Raw genomic sequence first — 17,409 nt, forward strand, 5'->3', positions numbered from 1 at the left:
TGGCCCTTTAGATTGTAAGCCCTCTGGGGCTAGGGAAATACCTACAGTACCTGAATGTAAACCAATGTGATATCTCAGATTGAATGTCGGTATATAAAAAATAATAATAATAATAATGTTCATTAAGTGACTTATATGATATCTCTTTACATTAGTTCGTAGACTTTTCTGAAGAACCAGGTTTTAAGTTTTTGTTTGAATTTTTTTTTTTTCTGTTAACAGTCTTATTGATCCGGGTAGATGTTCCATAGATTGGGTCCTGCTATTGTGAACATTCATTCTCTTATCTGGGTTAGATGAGTGTTCAGATTTGAAGGAATTGTAAGGAGATTTTTGTTTTGAGATCTGAGATCTGTTTGTGGGCTGTAGCTTTTTATTGTTATTCCTGGAGGAAGTGGATCATAGTTGTTTATGATATTAAAGATGAGGGATAAAACTTTGTAATGGATTCTGAACTTTATTGGAAGCCAGTGAAAGTCAATAAGAGAAGGGATAATGTGATCAAATTTTCTAGTTCTGGGGGAGGAGCCAAGATGGTGGCACGATAGAAGTGGTAGCTTGGAGTGCCCATAGTTTCTTTGCTGAAAAATTGTTTAACTTCAAAATAAATGCCTCCTAAAAGAAAAGGATGTGTGAGGGTATTTCCCTCTATACCTCCCACACTTCCCGAGCAACAGACGATCCCCGAACTTACTGCGATTTACCCTGGAGGAGTGGCTAAATTCCCCGTTGACGATGCATCGTTGGGAGCGTCGCAGGCGCCTGAGGAAACAACTTTAAGCCCTCCTGACCTGAGGAAACCGACCGCCAGTGGCATAGCGAGGGGTGGGCGGGGTGGGCAGCCGCCCCGGGCGCCGGGTCTAAAGGGGAGCCAAAACGTGTGAGGGATACGCTCTAGGAATCACAAAGCTCCTGTTACGCTCTCCGACCAACTTTTTCCATTCCCACGCGCACCGCCTCGTGGCAGCAGTTTACCATAGCTCATCGCTCACAACTGGAAGGAACCCCAATCGTTCCCGTCGCCGGCATGTGCAGACTGTAGCCGAGAAAAACTGGCCGCGAAGCCTCCCCAACCTCGCTCGCGCGTGTCCCCTATTGGCGGCAGTCTCTCATCTGTCTTCGCTGCTGCTGCCCTCTGATTGGCGGAGCTGGCCGGCAGTCAGAGGTGTTTCCCGGGAGACGGCGAGTGGACTTGCTTGGAGTAGACCGCGGCGGGCGGAAGCTCATTCGAGCTTGGTTTCTGTTTTGACTGAGGCGGTTGTGGCGCCGCCTTTCTTTTGGGAGCTTTCCCTGTTAGTCAAATTAGAGGAGTCCAGCAGAGTTGTTGCAGAACTGCACTCCTCTTTGTAGCGGCCAAAAGGAAAGGGGGGTGGTACAGGAAGAAGGCGTGTGGCCGTGGAGGGCCCCTGCAGCACCGCGTACTGAGTGCAGGTCAGACACTGAATGTTGTGTGTTAGCCGCCGGCAGCAGGGAAATCAGTATATCTGTGAACTGAGCTGGACTGGGATCTTGGAGACTTCCACGGTGATCACATGCGCCACTATCGTGTTTCTCTTATCTTTCAGAAGGTCTAATGGGGGTGGGGTGATGCTATCTGACAGGCCAATGTAATAAGACTGCTGATTTTTCTGCGTGGATTTTTTTTGTGCACATCCTGCAAAAACTTGTGGAAGTACGGGATGTAATAACAGCCATGTATGCTAATTAGACACTGTATAAACTCCATGCACACTGAGTATATGTGCCGGGTCTAAGGGGGCACCAAAACGCCTGGCTCTGCAGAAAAATAGCACCGATTTCAATGCAAATCATTGATGGAGGGAGGGGGCGCCGAAGAAGTCTCTTGCCCTGGGCGCCAAATTGTCTAGCTACGCCACTGCCGACCGCTCCAAGTTTAACTTCACCACCAGCGATCACGGTGTTGGACACAGAACAGGAGAGTCCAGTGAACAAACTGGAGGGAGTGGAAGCAGTGCGTAGAGGTTTGGAGACATCTGAGGAGCGGGGAAGGTCAGAAACGCTGAACACTGCATCATCTAATCTGCCAGGCCTCGGTGGAGGCGGTGTCACCTCGAGTGGAGTCTGGGGGGCTTGCGGCAAAGGAAGATCTTTTGGGGGCGCAGGGTGGTTCCGCGACTATAGACCTTATAAAACCGAGCTCGGTGACTCTGGAATCCCTATAGGAGTTGGTAGCCTCTTATGGCTCACGTTTTCAAGGGCTGACAAGGCAGTTAAATTAGATGTCTGAGAAGTTGGACATAGTATCTCAGGAACACAATGTTAAGATTTGTGAGAATACAAACAAGATTACAGAATTACAAACAGTAGTAAAATCGACACAGAATGTTTGTCATGTTTTAATCCAGGATAAGCAAGTGGTTAACAGAAGAGTGGAACTCATTGAAAATAGACTGAGGAGACTGAATTTAAGACTCTTGAATTTCCCAAAAATAATTTGGGAAAACCTCGAGTGACATTGAGGAAATATATGATAGAAATACTGAAAATACCATCTGATCAGATTCCAGCTATAAATAAGGTCTATTTCCTCCCATTTAATAGAAATAGGGAAGGTAATCAGCCACAACTTGATCTGAGTAATCTGACCGATATCTTGGAATCCTCCATAGAAATATATGAGAGAGCGACTTTACTGGTTTCTTTAATTACTGAAACTGATGTTAGTTTGTTAATGACTTTCTATTTTCAACATATGAGTGAGAGTTTCATGGGTTAAAGGATCCAAATATTCCCAGACTTATCGAAGATAACGCAGGAGAGGAGGAAGGCCTTTCTTTCTATGAGGCAGGAGGTAAATACAATGGGGGCCGAGTTTCTTTTAAGATACCCCTGTAAAGGGGTTGTTACCTTAAATCGAGATGTGTATATATTCTATGCCCCAGAACAGCTTAGGATATTTATAGACTCTAGAAAGAGGGCTTTTGTAACCTCCTCTCCAAATGAGGAACTGGGTTAAAAATTAAAATCAGGCTGTTGATGAAGAGGATAAATATTTGCTAGCATGTTAAATTATTTCAATTGAAATATTTTTCTTTTTAAATTGACTCCCAAGATTTTCTGTCTCCTCCCTCCAATTTTCCTGAAATAAGATTGTGGTCTAAATTATGGATGATGCTTTCGTTAATGTATAAATGTTGGGAGAAAATATGTTTCAGAATTTCTGTGCAAAGTTTTTCTTTGTAAACTGTATAAAAAGCAATAAAGAATAAATTAAAATAAAAAAAAATTTCTAGTTCCTATAAGAAGTCTTGCTGAAGCATTTTGGAAAAGTTGTAGTGGTTTAATTGTGCTTGCGGGAAGGCCCAACAGAAGTGAGTTGCAATAATCCAGATTTGAAAATATTAATGTTTGTAGGACTATGTGGAAATCTTGGAAGGTAAATAAAGTTTTTAGATGATGTAAGATTCTGAGTTTAAAGTACCCAGATTTCATTATTTTGCTTTTCTCACAGGACAAGCAGGATGGTAGTCCTCACATATGGGTGACATCACAGGATGGAGCCCTGTACGGAAAACTTTTCTGTCAAAGTTTCTATAAAGCTTTGACTGACACTGGCAAACTGAGTGCACTGAGTATGCTCAGCGTGCAATTATCCCTGTGACCACAGGTGTCTCCCTCAGTCTTCTTTTTTCCGCTCTGCAGTAAGCATAGCGGTTAGGAGCTCTGTGAGAAATTCTAACACTTTTTCTGCATGGAAACACTTAAACTTTTACTTCACAAACACTTTTCCCTGCACGGGTCTCCCTTCGCGCACATATATTCGATGCTCTGTGAGTACTATACCCTGTTTTTCGGTCGGTTCCTGTCACCTCCCTGGCCTGCCAATTGACTGTGGCCTTCCCTCTCCCTATGTTTCATAGTTAGCCACACATAGCCTGCGAGTATCCCTCAGTGACACTCTGCCTGGTTATTAGCGCTAGTGGGACAGGGACTTCCATGGTTTCTGTTGCCGCCAGGGCCTCTGTCGAATCCAGGACCTTTGATTTCCTCAGTACCCTCACGCAGTTGATGCCCCCATCGCTACCGTCAGTACTCCCTTCCGGACCATCCTGCATTCTTCGATGCCATCGGTACCCCTCCACGACGGTACATTGATGCCATCGTTCCCTGCATCGATTCTACCAGTACCATCTATGTTTTTCATCCATGGCACTGATTTTTCCTTGGCTTTCATCGATGCCGATGCCATCAGTGCTTTCGTCACTGTTATCCTTGCTCTGCCCGGGTCATCAACATTTTTCATATATATATTTTAATGATGCCCTCGAGGCTGCTTCGGCGCCATCGATAGCACCTCCACGTAATGCCCTCGCCTAAACACAGTGCTCCTTGCTTTGGGTTCTTATTAAAGTCCCATATTAGCCTACGACACTACAAAGTGCCAGGAGCAGTGCAGGCATGCTGACAGTCCGTCAACATTCGCCATCCAAGACAGCAAGGGCATCCACCTCGGTGCCAGGGAAAGACCGGGCCAAGCACCGTGGCACTCATTGTCACCAGCACGGTGACCGTCCACCACCGACGCCTCCAGCACGTCGGTGCTATCCTTCTCTGTGCTGGAGAATGCCTGGGCCGAGCAACATCACCACTGCCATCACCACTGTTCCGCACAGTTCTGGCAGTCCTTGGTGCTCCAGAAACACCGGAACGAGTTCCGAAGAATTCTGGACTGGCATCACGACACATCGAGCCGCTGCAACGAGGGCCAGGTTCACAAGTCATTAAATGGCTCCCCTGTACCCGAGGCGTGCCACACTGACATCGGTGTAGGATTGTGGCCCTCCACAAATGACTGTGGTAGCGCCAGCCACGCTCAGCCTGTCTCCTCTATACCTGCACTACCATACCAGGTTTCAGAGTTGAGACGGACGTTATGTCTGACAGGCTACCCCTCGATGACTCCTGATATCCACGGAGCCATCAGTCTTCACCGGCTCGTCCTTCGGTGATCCATGTCGGATGGTAAGTAGTCTAATCCCGCTTCAGCGGCATTCCCATTGAGATCTGTTCTCTAATTCGGGCTACATGGTTCGAAAGGTTCTAAGTCACCTGTCTTCCAAGAACCGTATTAGTGTCATATATCGCTATTGCCAGCTATGTCAGACACCATACCAAGAGAACCTCTCTACCATTCATTTGGGATTGCATCATGACATCCTCCCGTTGTCAGCAATGGGACCCTATACTGATTAATACTCTGGCTTCTGGTTCCTAATTCAGAATCGAAGTTCCAGAAGGATTCACTGATCTGCTAAACATGAGATCCAGCAAATACTGCCTCAAGTGCAAGTCCACCTCGAAACCTGGTGACAGGTCTCAATGTTTTCTTGGACCAAAAAAGCAAGAGGGTAGGCTATCTAAAAAAGCCGTTTGGGCAAAAATGGAAGTTAGACGCCAAAGAAATGTCCAAGTGCAACTTTATTAAAATGGAGACCAATAATTTTTATATGTGCCCAGATCAGGGCACATATAAAAATGTGCCCAGATCAGGGCACATATAAAAATGTGCCCAGATCAGGGCACATATAAAAATGTGCCCAGATCAGGGCACATATAAAAATTATTGGTCTCCATTTTAATAAAGTTGCACTTGGACATTTCTTTGGAGTCTAACCTCCATTTTTGCCTCAATGTTTTCTTGTACAGCACACAGAAATGCGGGTAAGACTTTACCACTCACTCTCCCCTGGGAGGTTACATGATATCCAGGTTACATCAGCCCCACCAGTTGGACACCTCCGGGTCTCCCAACTTGCCGGATGTCAGAGCGGCCACCCCACTCTGTACTAAGATTCATGGTATACTCCCCCGGATGCTACAAAGCGCAGGATGGAGGGGGGGTTGGGGAGTTTTAATGTCACTATTCTTTCTTTCAACAGAAAGTAGTTACTCTCCACCCATCCTGGACCTCAGAAATACCAACTTTCTTCAGAAGGCTCAGGTAAAATGGTATCTCTTGTAACCATGCTTCCATATCACAGTAAGTAGTCTGAGTCAACAATATAACAATCCCAAGCTCTGCCGGTTGCACCAGCTCCGGCAACTGGGGTATTTCATAAAATCACTATCGGTGACTGCTGTTTCTCTATGGAGTACAACATCATTCACGCTTTTCCATGCATGGACAGCTGCATAACCACTGAAAATCCAAGCAAGGAGCTCTAACTTCTTCATGACTCACTATAAATCTACTACCTGGGATTGCTGTCACTGCCATAAATCCCTTATAGAACGCTTCTGGACACCACAGTCACAACGATCTTCCTGTCCAGCAACTGCGCAGACATTCTAACACATTCCTATATGTCCCTGCACGCATATTCCATAACTTCAGCCCCTCAATTCTTTCATTGTCGGGCCATGGGGTTTTTTCACTATGCACTTTCCTCATAGATCCAAAATTGCTATGGGTTAGGTTCAGTGAAATTTTATTATCAGTGGGGCTAAGCTGTTCAACCGCTTTCGTCCCACATCCATATTGCAGATCTAGAACCAAAACCTAGTCTGCTCCTGCTAATGCTCACATTTACTCAGGGTTGTAAAGTTTATCCTAACATCTTCTCAACCCAATATGCCTCTATTCCGCTCCAAGCAAGTTTCACATGAACTTCCTAGAGCTTGTTACCATGAGTTATGCCCTTATGCCTTCCAATACTACCTCTGCAACAAATCTTTGTGCATACAGACAGACAGCATAGGGACAATGTGCTTTTCCAACACACAAACACGCATAACCTCTTATCTGCTCTGCTAGAATGCTCCGCAGCTCTACCCTTGGCCCTTGCTCGCTCCATGCATCCTCGGGCCACTTATCTGACAGACTTACTGAATCACTAACAGACCTTCTTCATATAGGTTTCCATCCTCTAGAATGGTCTCGGACTACATGTGTAGCAAGAGAAATCTTCTAGCGCCGAGGTCAATCTAACTTGCCCTCTGCGTCTGCATCGAACCATACGGTGCACGGATTCTCCTTCCTACACATGTTTCCAATGCTTTCCCATAGGCACCTTTGTTCCATCAAGGCCCTATTATATGTGTCTCTTCCGCTGCCTCTCATAGCCAGCACTCTTCTATTGCTGAAACAAGATGGGGTTCACTGTTCCTCAGACTCACGTCTTGGCCGAGACCACTATGCTTCCCATACTTCTCGGTCTATCACACCAGTAACCAATTTGCCTTCTCACAAGTCAGTCTCATATCATAGACTCAATGATGTTCTCAGATACTGGTAGCATCATAAAAACCCTTCCACACCCAAATCCTACCATTCAAAATGGCATGATTTACCACATGACGCTTACAAAAGGGTTTTACCCTTTTTCTTTTTTCTACACCACTCTTTTTTCTTACTCCTTCGGATTCTGCTCCCCAGACATCCTTCACATGGGTACACCTCGGTTCCAATTGGCGTACCACTTGGGAGTGGGGATACCCGTTTAACGGTCAACCCCTTCTGAGTCATTTTACCATGGATTATCCACTGATCAAGCTGCCTCTGTTTTCACTAGTCACGGAATGGGACATGTAATTCGTGCTTACAAGACTCATATATTCTCCGTTCGAGCCTTTCCATTCCTCTCACTTAACAGTCTGCCATGGGGAATACTTTCCCTCTGTCAAGCACCTCATAGACATCACTTCTACCAATAGGGTCAATGAGTTACACACCTTGTTACATACTCACCCGACCCTGCGTTCCTCCATGACCGAGTGGTTTTACGTTTTCAACTTCATATCCTTCTTAAGGTAGACGTTGCATCTCACCTTACTTAGAATATACTCTGCCCACTTTCCAACACCTCTCTCTCACCAAAGCAAGAGGGTTTTTCCACTCCTTGGACTATAATAGTGCACTTGCATTCTATCTAGACTGCACTACACTCCATAGGAATTCCACCTAACTCTTTCCTTCTGTGGCAAGAGCCAAGCTGCAAGTTCCAGTGGGCAAACAGACCTATTCCTCCTAATTGTCGGTCTGTATCTCTTTTTCCTACCAACAAGCAGGCATTTCACTACAACACTGTGTGTAACCACACTCTGTTCTGTCCATCTCAGCCTCCATAGCTTACCTTTGGCCGGTGCTGCTTGTACATATTTATCAGGCTGCGACCTGGAGCTCTCTCCATACCTTCGCAGCCATTATTGCTTAGATACGACTAGCCGGCATGCTCCATGCTTGTCTAGTCCGTCTACTCCTATTCTTTTCGGTTTAATTACCCAACATCCTTCCACCAACCCGTTACGGGTTTCAGGATGCCCTCCGTTCCAAATTCCACCCCCGTCATTGCGCTTTTGCACGTCTTGGGTGCATTTGGTGCACTCTCAGGCATCCTCAGCTCGGTACTCACCCATATGTGAGGACTACCATCCTGCTTGTCCTGTGAGAAAGCAAATGTTGCTTACCTGTAACAGGTGTTCTCACAGGACAGCAGGATGTTAATCCTCACGAAACCCACCTGCCACCCCGCGGAGTTGGGTCTGTATACGTTTTTACTTTTATTTAGTTTTGCTTGCGCTTTTTGCTATAAGACGAGACTGAGGGAGACACCTGTGGTCACAGGGATAATTGCAGGCTGAACATGCTCAGTGCACTCAGTGTGCCAGTGTCAGTCAAAGCTTTATAGAAACTTTGACAGAAAAGTTTTCCATACAGGGCTCCATCCTGTGATGTCACCCATATGTGAGGACTAACATCCTGCTATCCTGTGAGAACATCTGTAACAGGTAAGCAACATTTGCTATATGTTTTTTCATGTTAAAATTTTCATCTATCTGTATTTCAGGGTCACAGACTGCATCTGAGGGTGTAATGTGGGCTATTCCAAGGTTGAGGGTGGGCTGTTTGAGATTTTTGTCTCTTCTTAGCCATATTATTTCAGTTTTATTTGTGTTAAGTTTTAGAAGAGAAAGTTCTTGTTGAATAGATCTCATATATGTTGTTAAGGTTGCTGTAGTTCTTTCAAAGGTTTTATCATAAGTAATGTAAAATTGAATATCATCAGGATATATGAAAAATTTCATGTCCAGATTGTCTAAGAGAGTCGATATTGGAAGGAGGTAGATGTTGAATAGGGTTACCGAGAGTGCTGAGCCTTGTGGAACTCCCGTGTCTATTTCAAATATGTCTGATATTTGGTTGTTTAATTTTACTTGAAAAGATCTATTCTTAAGGAAGGAGGAAAACCATTTGTGAACTTTTCTGTCAATTCCAATTTTTTTTAGTTGTTGGCATAGTAGATGATGGTCCACAGTGTCAAATGCTGCTTTTAAGTCTAGTAGAACCAGTAAATATGATTCGTTATGATTGAATCCTTGTAGTATGTTGTTTGTTAGGGATATGAGCAGAGTTTCTGTTGAATGTTTTTTTTCTAAATCCAAATTGGTTTAGGAATAGAATATTGTTGTTATTCAGGTGATTTTCTAATTGATATAGAACTGCTTTTTCTAATGCTTTTGAGATGAAAGCTAAGTTTGAGATTGAGCTGTAGTTGTCCCAGTCATCTAATTTTCCAATTTTGTTTTTTAATGTTGGTTTCACAATAGCTTGTTTTGCCATCTTGAGAACTATTCCTTGTGATAGTGAGTGTTTTATTATTGTTGTGATTATTGGTGTGATCACAGTGTTTATTTTTTAAGGGTATTAGCTGGGATGGGATCTAATGGGTGGGACGCAGGCTTCATTTTATTGATTATCTGATTCACTTCAAGTTTTGATACTGTATTGAAAGAAGTCCATTTTGGTTTGGTAGGGTGAGTTTCTGAGTTATCTACTTGGTGGTCATTGGAAAATTGTGACTTGAGGGTATTTATTTTATGTAGGAGATAGTTTGCATAATCATTACAAGAGGTTTTTGTGAAGTCATAATTGTTTGAAGCAGAGGATGTTGGATCTTTGATAAGGTTTCTTACTGTTTCATAGAGCAGTTTAGAGTTGTAGATTATTCCATGAATTTGATTAGCATAGTATTATGTTTTTGTTTTATTTATTAGTTCTCGGTATTTAGATAGTTGTAATTTTATTTTGCAAGGTTTTCTGTTGATTGTTTTTTTTCTCCATTGCTTCTCACATTTTCTTAGTTTTTATTTGGTACATTGTAAGTCCTCATTGTTTTGAATCATTTTCTTTTCTGTAGAGGTTTTTTTTCTTGTTCAGGACATAGATCATCAGCTATTTCATTGAAGGTTTTTCGCCAGAGATTAAAAGGCGATGGAATATTGCTTATACTGAGTCCAAAAATCTTTGTTTGATATGTTCGTCTAGAATTTGGGTTCTACTTTTTTTCTGTATTTGATAGTTTTATTATATTTAGTTTTTATTTTTTGCGAGGTTTGGAGTGTAATATTCACTTCAGTTAGTTGATGGTCTGACCATGGAACAATTTTTTGGGATCGATTGATTTGGCAGTTATTTTGATTGGCAAAAATAAGATCAAGGATATAGCCTGCTTTGAGTGTTGGTTTAGTTATAAAATGGGTCCATCCCATTGCTTTGTGTCTATGAATATTTTATATGGGTTGGATTTAGGTGTGTTATCTATATGTAAGTTAAAGTCTCCTGCAATTATGGTTGTTTCAGATTAGGGAATGATTTTGTGAAGATTTCAATTAAAGGTGAACAATCTTTTAGGAGTGTTCCTGGTGGGCTGTATATTAGAACAATTTTTTTTTTTTGTGATTTAAATATTGCAACTTCATGTGGTGGCTTTATCTCAATTTAGTTTGAGTTCTTTTTTGCAAATTATTAGGAGGCCTCCTCCTTTTCTTTTAGGTCTTGGGAAATGGAACATTTCATGATTTGGACATTCAATTTTGTTTAGAAGAATATTGTCAGAGTCTTTTAGCCATGTTTCAGTTATGCAGAATATGGAGGGGTTTATATTTTCTATTAGATCATTTATAAGAGGTTATTTTTTTTTTCTAGGATTTGTACATTTAGTTAAGGACTGGAAATTTTTTGGTGAAATTGTTGTTACATTTTGGATAAATCAGATTATTGTAATTTCTTCTGTTGTTTTTTTGTTTTTTCATCAGGGATCTGCAGTTTCTTTTGTTTGGTATTTTTTCAATGGATGAAGATGTCTTCAATTTTGAGGTTTTTTATTTTATTGAGTTTAAGGGAGTTAAATTAAGTTCTTGGAGGAGAAGTCCATTGGAGGAGAAGTCCATTAACAGCTATTAATCAAGTTTACTTAGGGAATAGTCACTGTTATTAATAGCATCAGTAGCATGGGTTCTTCTTAGTGTTTGGGTACTTGCCAGGTTCTTGTGGCCTGGTTTGGCCTCTGTTGGAAACAGGATGCTGGGCTTGATGGACCCTTGGTCTGACCCAGCATGGCAATTTCTAATGTTCTTATGTTCTTATGAATTTGTATAGATTTTTTGAGGATTTGTTCAGACGTCAGGCTGCACTTCAAGCTCGCATGAAGGGGCACACAAAGGAAAATTCTATTTTCTTATAATTTATGGAAGTTGCATGTTATTTGAATGTTTCTATTGCATCCTCTTTCTCTTGTTGGCAGCCTTCTACCATTCCGGCAGCTCTTCCCTGAACTGCTTCTATCTATTCAGTGTCCTTATAAAGGTATGGTCTCTGGACCTAAACATATTAATCTAGGTGGAGATTCACCAGTGATATTACCTCTTTTCTCCTACTCTGATACCTCTTCTTGATAGTTCAAGTAACATAGTAAATGACAGCAGAAAAAGACCAGTTATTTCTTACAACACTGCCTTGATATACTCTATAGTCAGCCACAGCATTGCTTGTTTGCTTTGACAGCAATGCTATGAGTATACATTTCCAGCGTGGCTGTCAGAGCAATGCCAAAAGTGGCTGGGAGCATGTAAGACAGTACCAGCTTGGGTGGGTGGGTGTACTAGAAGTTGCAGATAGGAGGAGGAAGACTCATGCCTTTCATTTCAGTATCATGGAAGGAAGGGTGTGCCAGACTAGGTCACTAGGACCAGCATTTCTTTTTCAATTTTAGTGGGTGGGAAGGTGGAGTGGGGGAATTGGACTCTAGCCTGCACCTATTTTAAAGGGTTGGGCATCAGGCTGAAGGCCCAGAAGGTTTGGGGATTTTTTTTATTTTTTTTACAATACTTACCTGGCTTTATTCTGATGATAGCCAGTAAGTATCAAATAACTTTAGGACTGCTCTGAAGCAAACCTAGAATTAGCCAGCTAATGTCAAATAGTGGGGTTATCTGGCAATGTGTGTCATTCACCCTCCATTTCCTCCAGGCCTGATTTACTAAGGTTTTTCTTCCATTCTGTATCTATGGGAAAAATGCTTAGTAAATCAGACCCTTAGATCATAAGCCCTCTGGGGACAGGGAAATACAGTGTAATGGCACGGAGTGGCAGTTGCCACCCATAATAGAAGGCATGGAAGTAACTTCCACAGAGTGGTAGTTTACACTTGGGGGGGGGGGGGGGGGGGGGGAGAGAAAAAAACGTGCTGAGCAGACTGGATGAACCACTTTTGGTTTTTTTCTGCCAACATTTACTATATCACCTGAATGTAACTCACTTTCAGGCCAATTCAGTAAAGTGCGTGGGAGAGCCGGCGCTCCGAGGTGAGGCCTGCTCTCCCAATGCGCGCCCAGGCCCCTCTCCTAGGTGCGCGATTCTGTATTTAAATTAGGGCCTGTGCTAATAAGGAGGCGCTAGGGACACTAGCACGTCCCTAGCACCTCCTTATTGGCGGAAGCGGCGACTATCAGCGGGTTTGACAACCGATGCTTAATTTTACCAGCGTCGATTGTCGAACCCGCTGACAGCCACGGGTTAGAACACAGATGCCGGCAATATTGAGCATCCGTTTTCCAACCCAGGGGCCACGGGCAGATTTTTTTTTTTTGGAGGGTTTTTTTTTTTTTTAATGTTTGGGCCTCTGACTTAATATCGCTATGATATTAAGTTAGAAGGTGTTCAGAAAAGCAGTTTTTTCTGCATTTCTGTACACTTGCCCGGGTGCCGGGCGAAATTAACTCCTACTTGGCCACACATTTTACTTTCTATATCGAGCGTAACTAATAGGCTCGTCAACATGCATTTGCATGTTGAGCGCGCTATTAGTTTCGGGGGGGGGGGGGGGGGGGTTGGCCGCGCGTTTTCCATGCACTATTACCCCTTACTGTATAAGGGCTAATAATAGCGCATGGAAAACGCGCGACCAAACGGGGGCTAATGGTGCGCTCGACTTGAGCACACCGTTTTGTATCGGCCTGATAGAGCTACCAACTGAAAAGTGTAAACTAAATAAATTTAAAAATAAATATATTGCCCTGTGCCACAACTTTCTCCACTCCTTGACTTATCTGGCTATGTTTTTAGCTGCATAACTACTTAGCCCGACAAGTTAGGGGCAGTGAAACCGACTGGGTTTTCAAAACCCTCCATTTTTCCAGGTAAGTCCTTTGAATAAGATAAGACAATTCAACAGAATTAGTACCAATAGTAGTAAAAGGCAATGGGGTTCAAATATATATATATATATATATATATATATATATATATATATATATATATATATATATATATATATAGTGGTGACATACCCTCTACTGATAAAAATGATATGCATTTTTATATTTATGACAGAGATCTCAATCTTGGGGCTAAAGCAGAAGTAACATCTTATAAGCATTCAGTTACCCTCACAAATCAAACTAGAAGAGGAATTGCTGAAATGATGTCTTCAAACAAGTCAACAGATGTGTAAGTGATTCCTTTAAATCTCATTTTATGTATGTCTGAAGTCAGATGAAGCTTCCAGACTAAAATAAACTGAGTGAGTCTCAATTTGTGTTTTAATAAAATGAAATACAAAGAAGTAGATATGTTCTTAGAACCAAATGTTAATATTTAAATATGCTTTAGTAGTAGCAACAAGAAAATAATTAGATTTTTGTTTTTCATTTCACACAGGACACTGGAAAATACATATCCATGGTTTATCAAAGCACCAAGTGATTCAACTGCAAAGCCTATCAAGCAGCTGCTAGAAAGTATGCAGTTTTATTTGTGTATATGATTATCTGAGTTGGCTACTGTATTTATATATGGATGCTCTTGAATGTAGTATGTCATAACTGAAATTACAAAAAACAATTTAGAAATTATTAGTTCCCAGGATTAACGTTCGAGATTGTTATTTGTAAAGCTCAACCTATGATGGATTTTTTTTTCTGTCTGATGGTTGATTAGAAAAATATATATCTTTGATCAACATCAATGTATTCATTTTGTATGTTTCCCTTTTATAAATGTGGTTATGCACCTTGCATCGGCATGCTGACATCGCAAACACCTACAAAGAACCATTTTTGAAGGCAGAAGTTGATCTGTTTTCAAAAAGGCATATGGGCGGTGCTTACAATCGTTATTCTTATCAGGAGCCCATAGGCCAGAACTTTAAAACATAAATTTTAAAAAACTAACTAAAGACATTAATGCTGTATCTGAGAAACCTGCTTCATAATGCGGTAGAAAAAAAAGAAGAAAAATCTTTGCTATTATAAGATAGTGGTCACCTTTAAAGAAAAAGCAAACCATTTGAAGTGCCTATTGCCTCTACTGTTGTTGCGCCCGTCAGTCACAGACGGCTATAACCTCTGTTGCTCACCTCCTTTCTGCCAGCACCGGTGATTTTCAGACAATTTGTTAGGGAGCGCTAGGAGAGCGGTCCCATTTCTGAGGGGATGTGTGTCCATGGGCCTTGGCACGACCCCAGAGGACTCCAAGGCAGTACCGAGGTAGGTGAGGCATGTCCAAGCATGGGTGAAGACTAGAGGTCTGACCCTCTACCGGACCTGCATGCTTCATGAAAACCAACAACTCAATGGTGGTCTTTGAATGGTCCTCCGACCATTCCAAGCCCTTTCGGACCTGTTACTTGGGAATGGCAATAAGCGGAAGGCCAGTCAGAGGATGAGGGCAGACGGAGACCTTGAAACATGGAAGACTTGGACGTAGATGTGGAACTTGGAAGGCTCAAGACGTAGACGTGAAACTTGGAAAGTTCAAGACGTAGACGTGGAACTTGGAAGGTTTAAACAGGCACTGTCTGTCAGGGCGCTCTACATAGTCCACCATAGGGCGGACCCACGGGGCTGGTCACGGACCACCCTGTCCCACTGCGTGCCCTATACAATCTAAGGAAGTTGGTCACGGACCACGCGGAAAATGGGACAAGCGCAGGAAGGGAACCCAGCCACAATGAGGCTCCAATGACTGGAAACAGAAACCGGACGGAATGGATTTACCCTCGAGGTGGCCATCTGGAGAACTCAAGGAGCTGGCAGGTCAAACAAGGAAGGAACATGGGGAATGGATGATGAAACATCAGGACAAGTAGCAAAGATTCAGGAACCAAAACAGGACATAGAGCTCCAACGAAGAATGAAGACCTGACAGATCACTGGAAGACAGGACTTCCAGGGACAAGGAACTCCGATGCAAGGCAAAGCAGGAGTGGTGAAGAAGCCCTTTTATAGGGCTAACAGGAAAACGCCCAGAATGACATCATCAGGTGGGGCCCAGGGCATATCCGGCCACGGGCCCTTTAAATCTAGTGAAGAGGCGCGGCCACGTGCCTAGAGGCAGGCAGGAACAGGGAGAGCCCGGTGGCGGCATCCATGCCACGAGGGACAAGCTAGGGGCAGCACTAGGCCGCAGAATAGACCTCAGCGAGGTGCTGATGTCTCTCATCCGCTGAAGACAAACTGACTTGCGGCTCCCTGCCGCGAGAGATGGTTCTGGGTGCGGCGGTCCGGGCCGCGACAGCACAGCAGCAGTGGCGGCCTCCTGGCCGCTTGGGAGCATCATTGGTGGCCTTCCGGTCGCATGAAGAGTGGCAGTCCAAGCCACGGGAGCAGCAAGATGCTGACGGGAGCATAGCAGAAAAGGAGGTGAGAGGCTGCTTGCGGTTGGCCCCGCAAGCAGTAACACAACACAATTGACAACCGCTGCCTCTTCATGCCGCTCTCCTCAGCGTTCCTGGGAAGGCATGGGCAATCCCATCCACCGTCTTGAATCGGGTATTACTTAAGGCCCACGCGCGCCAGGCCCCATATTATACACGTCATCATGGGAACCTTGGGGGCATTCCCTCTGCATCACGTCATCTGCCTGAGTGTATTTGAGCCAGCCGGTCTGAGCTACCTACAAGTTAGCAAGGACTTCCTTCCTGCTGAATTCCACTCCTTCGGAGACACTTGCTTCGCTACGTTGAACTCGTTCCTGACCAGAGACTTGAATGCTTTAGATACCCACTGCTCGGGGGCCTTGTCGCGTTCTCGCTATCTGCACCTCAGAGGGCCCTCCTGCCTGGAATCTCTCTACGCCTACTCCAGGCTAGTCTGGTTCAGCCTTGTGACTTCGCTATCTTCTGCTGACGAAACCTCCAGTGTATCCCGTGCCTCAGGCCACTACCGTGATCACCTCAGCAGCCTTCCTTGTGCACTTCAGAGTGAGTAGCATCTGCTCTACTGCTCCGCTGACCTCCTGCTCTTCTCTTAACCTTCTCCTGTGATCCTCGGTGTACCCCATGCTGCAGGCCACTACCGGATCTTTTAGGAGTTCCAGCTAAGGAGGGATTCCCTGGCGTACCCCGCTCCACGGACCACTACCAGGGATATCATCTACGAGCCACCCACATCTCTGGACTGTGCCTATCTATCCCACTAGGTGGGCCCCTCTACATTTCCAGTATAATACAGTCTATTGCTATTGTGTCCATCTCAGCTAAGGCCACGCCTAACGTAGTGAGTCCCCACAGGGCTCCTCCCTGTGGGTAGAGTCAGCTCTCGCCCCAATCTAGGGTCCACAAACATACCAGAATATAACAGATTGCTAACTTCATGGACCCGGCTCAGGTCTCAGCCCTTCAGGCCATCCCTAGCCTGGCCCAACATTTTGCTGAACAACAGAAGACTTTAGAGACCTTGACTAATGCATTCAATCAGTTGAACTCACAACTGAATACTCCAAGTACGTCTGATAAAGATGCCTCATCATCAGTGGTTTCAGGACGAACTGCAGTACCTCTGCCAGCCCCTACTCGCTTCTCAGGAGATTACCTGGTATGTAGAGGCTTCCTCAATCAGTGCTGAATGCACTTTTCATTAAAACCAACCTACTTTCCTACTGCATTATCCAAGATCACGTATATCCTGTCTCTTTTAGATGGGAAAGCCCTGGCCTGGGCTTCACCTCTCTGAGAATGCAATGACCTGATCCTTAGCGACTTGCCAGGGTTTCTTGCTCTCTTTAAGTCAGTATTTGATGACCCTGCACGCAAGACAGTCACCGGATCCACTCTGTTACATCTCCAACAAGGAGCCAAGCCACTCCCGGACTATGTGATTGAATTCAAGACT

General features: G+C 44.0%; 1 protein-coding gene and 1 non-coding gene across 2 annotated transcripts in view; both read left to right on the forward strand.

Moving 5' to 3' along the window:
- Nucleotides 1–17,409, forward strand: part of PIEZO2 (piezo type mechanosensitive ion channel component 2) — a 1,301,103-nt gene that overhangs the window by 1,167,959 nt on the left and 115,735 nt on the right. The window contains exons 50-52 of the mRNA XM_029587157.1: nt 13,631–13,747; nt 13,958–14,055; nt 15,749–15,939. Of these exons, the coding sequence (XP_029443017.1) occupies nt 13,631–13,747; nt 13,958–14,055; nt 15,749–15,939 (406 nt within the window). The remainder of the gene's footprint in view (nt 1–13,630; nt 13,748–13,957; nt 14,056–15,748; nt 15,940–17,409) is intronic.
- LOC115086387 lies at nt 5,466–5,578 on the forward strand. Its single transcript, XR_003855265.1, has one exon. It is a non-coding gene; the product is annotated as a small nucleolar RNA SNORA11 (small nucleolar RNA).

The sequence above is a fragment of the Rhinatrema bivittatum genome, chromosome 2 (assembly GCF_901001135.1).
Source record: "Rhinatrema bivittatum chromosome 2, aRhiBiv1.1, whole genome shotgun sequence".
Lineage (NCBI taxonomy): Eukaryota > Metazoa > Chordata > Amphibia > Gymnophiona > Rhinatrematidae > Rhinatrema > Rhinatrema bivittatum.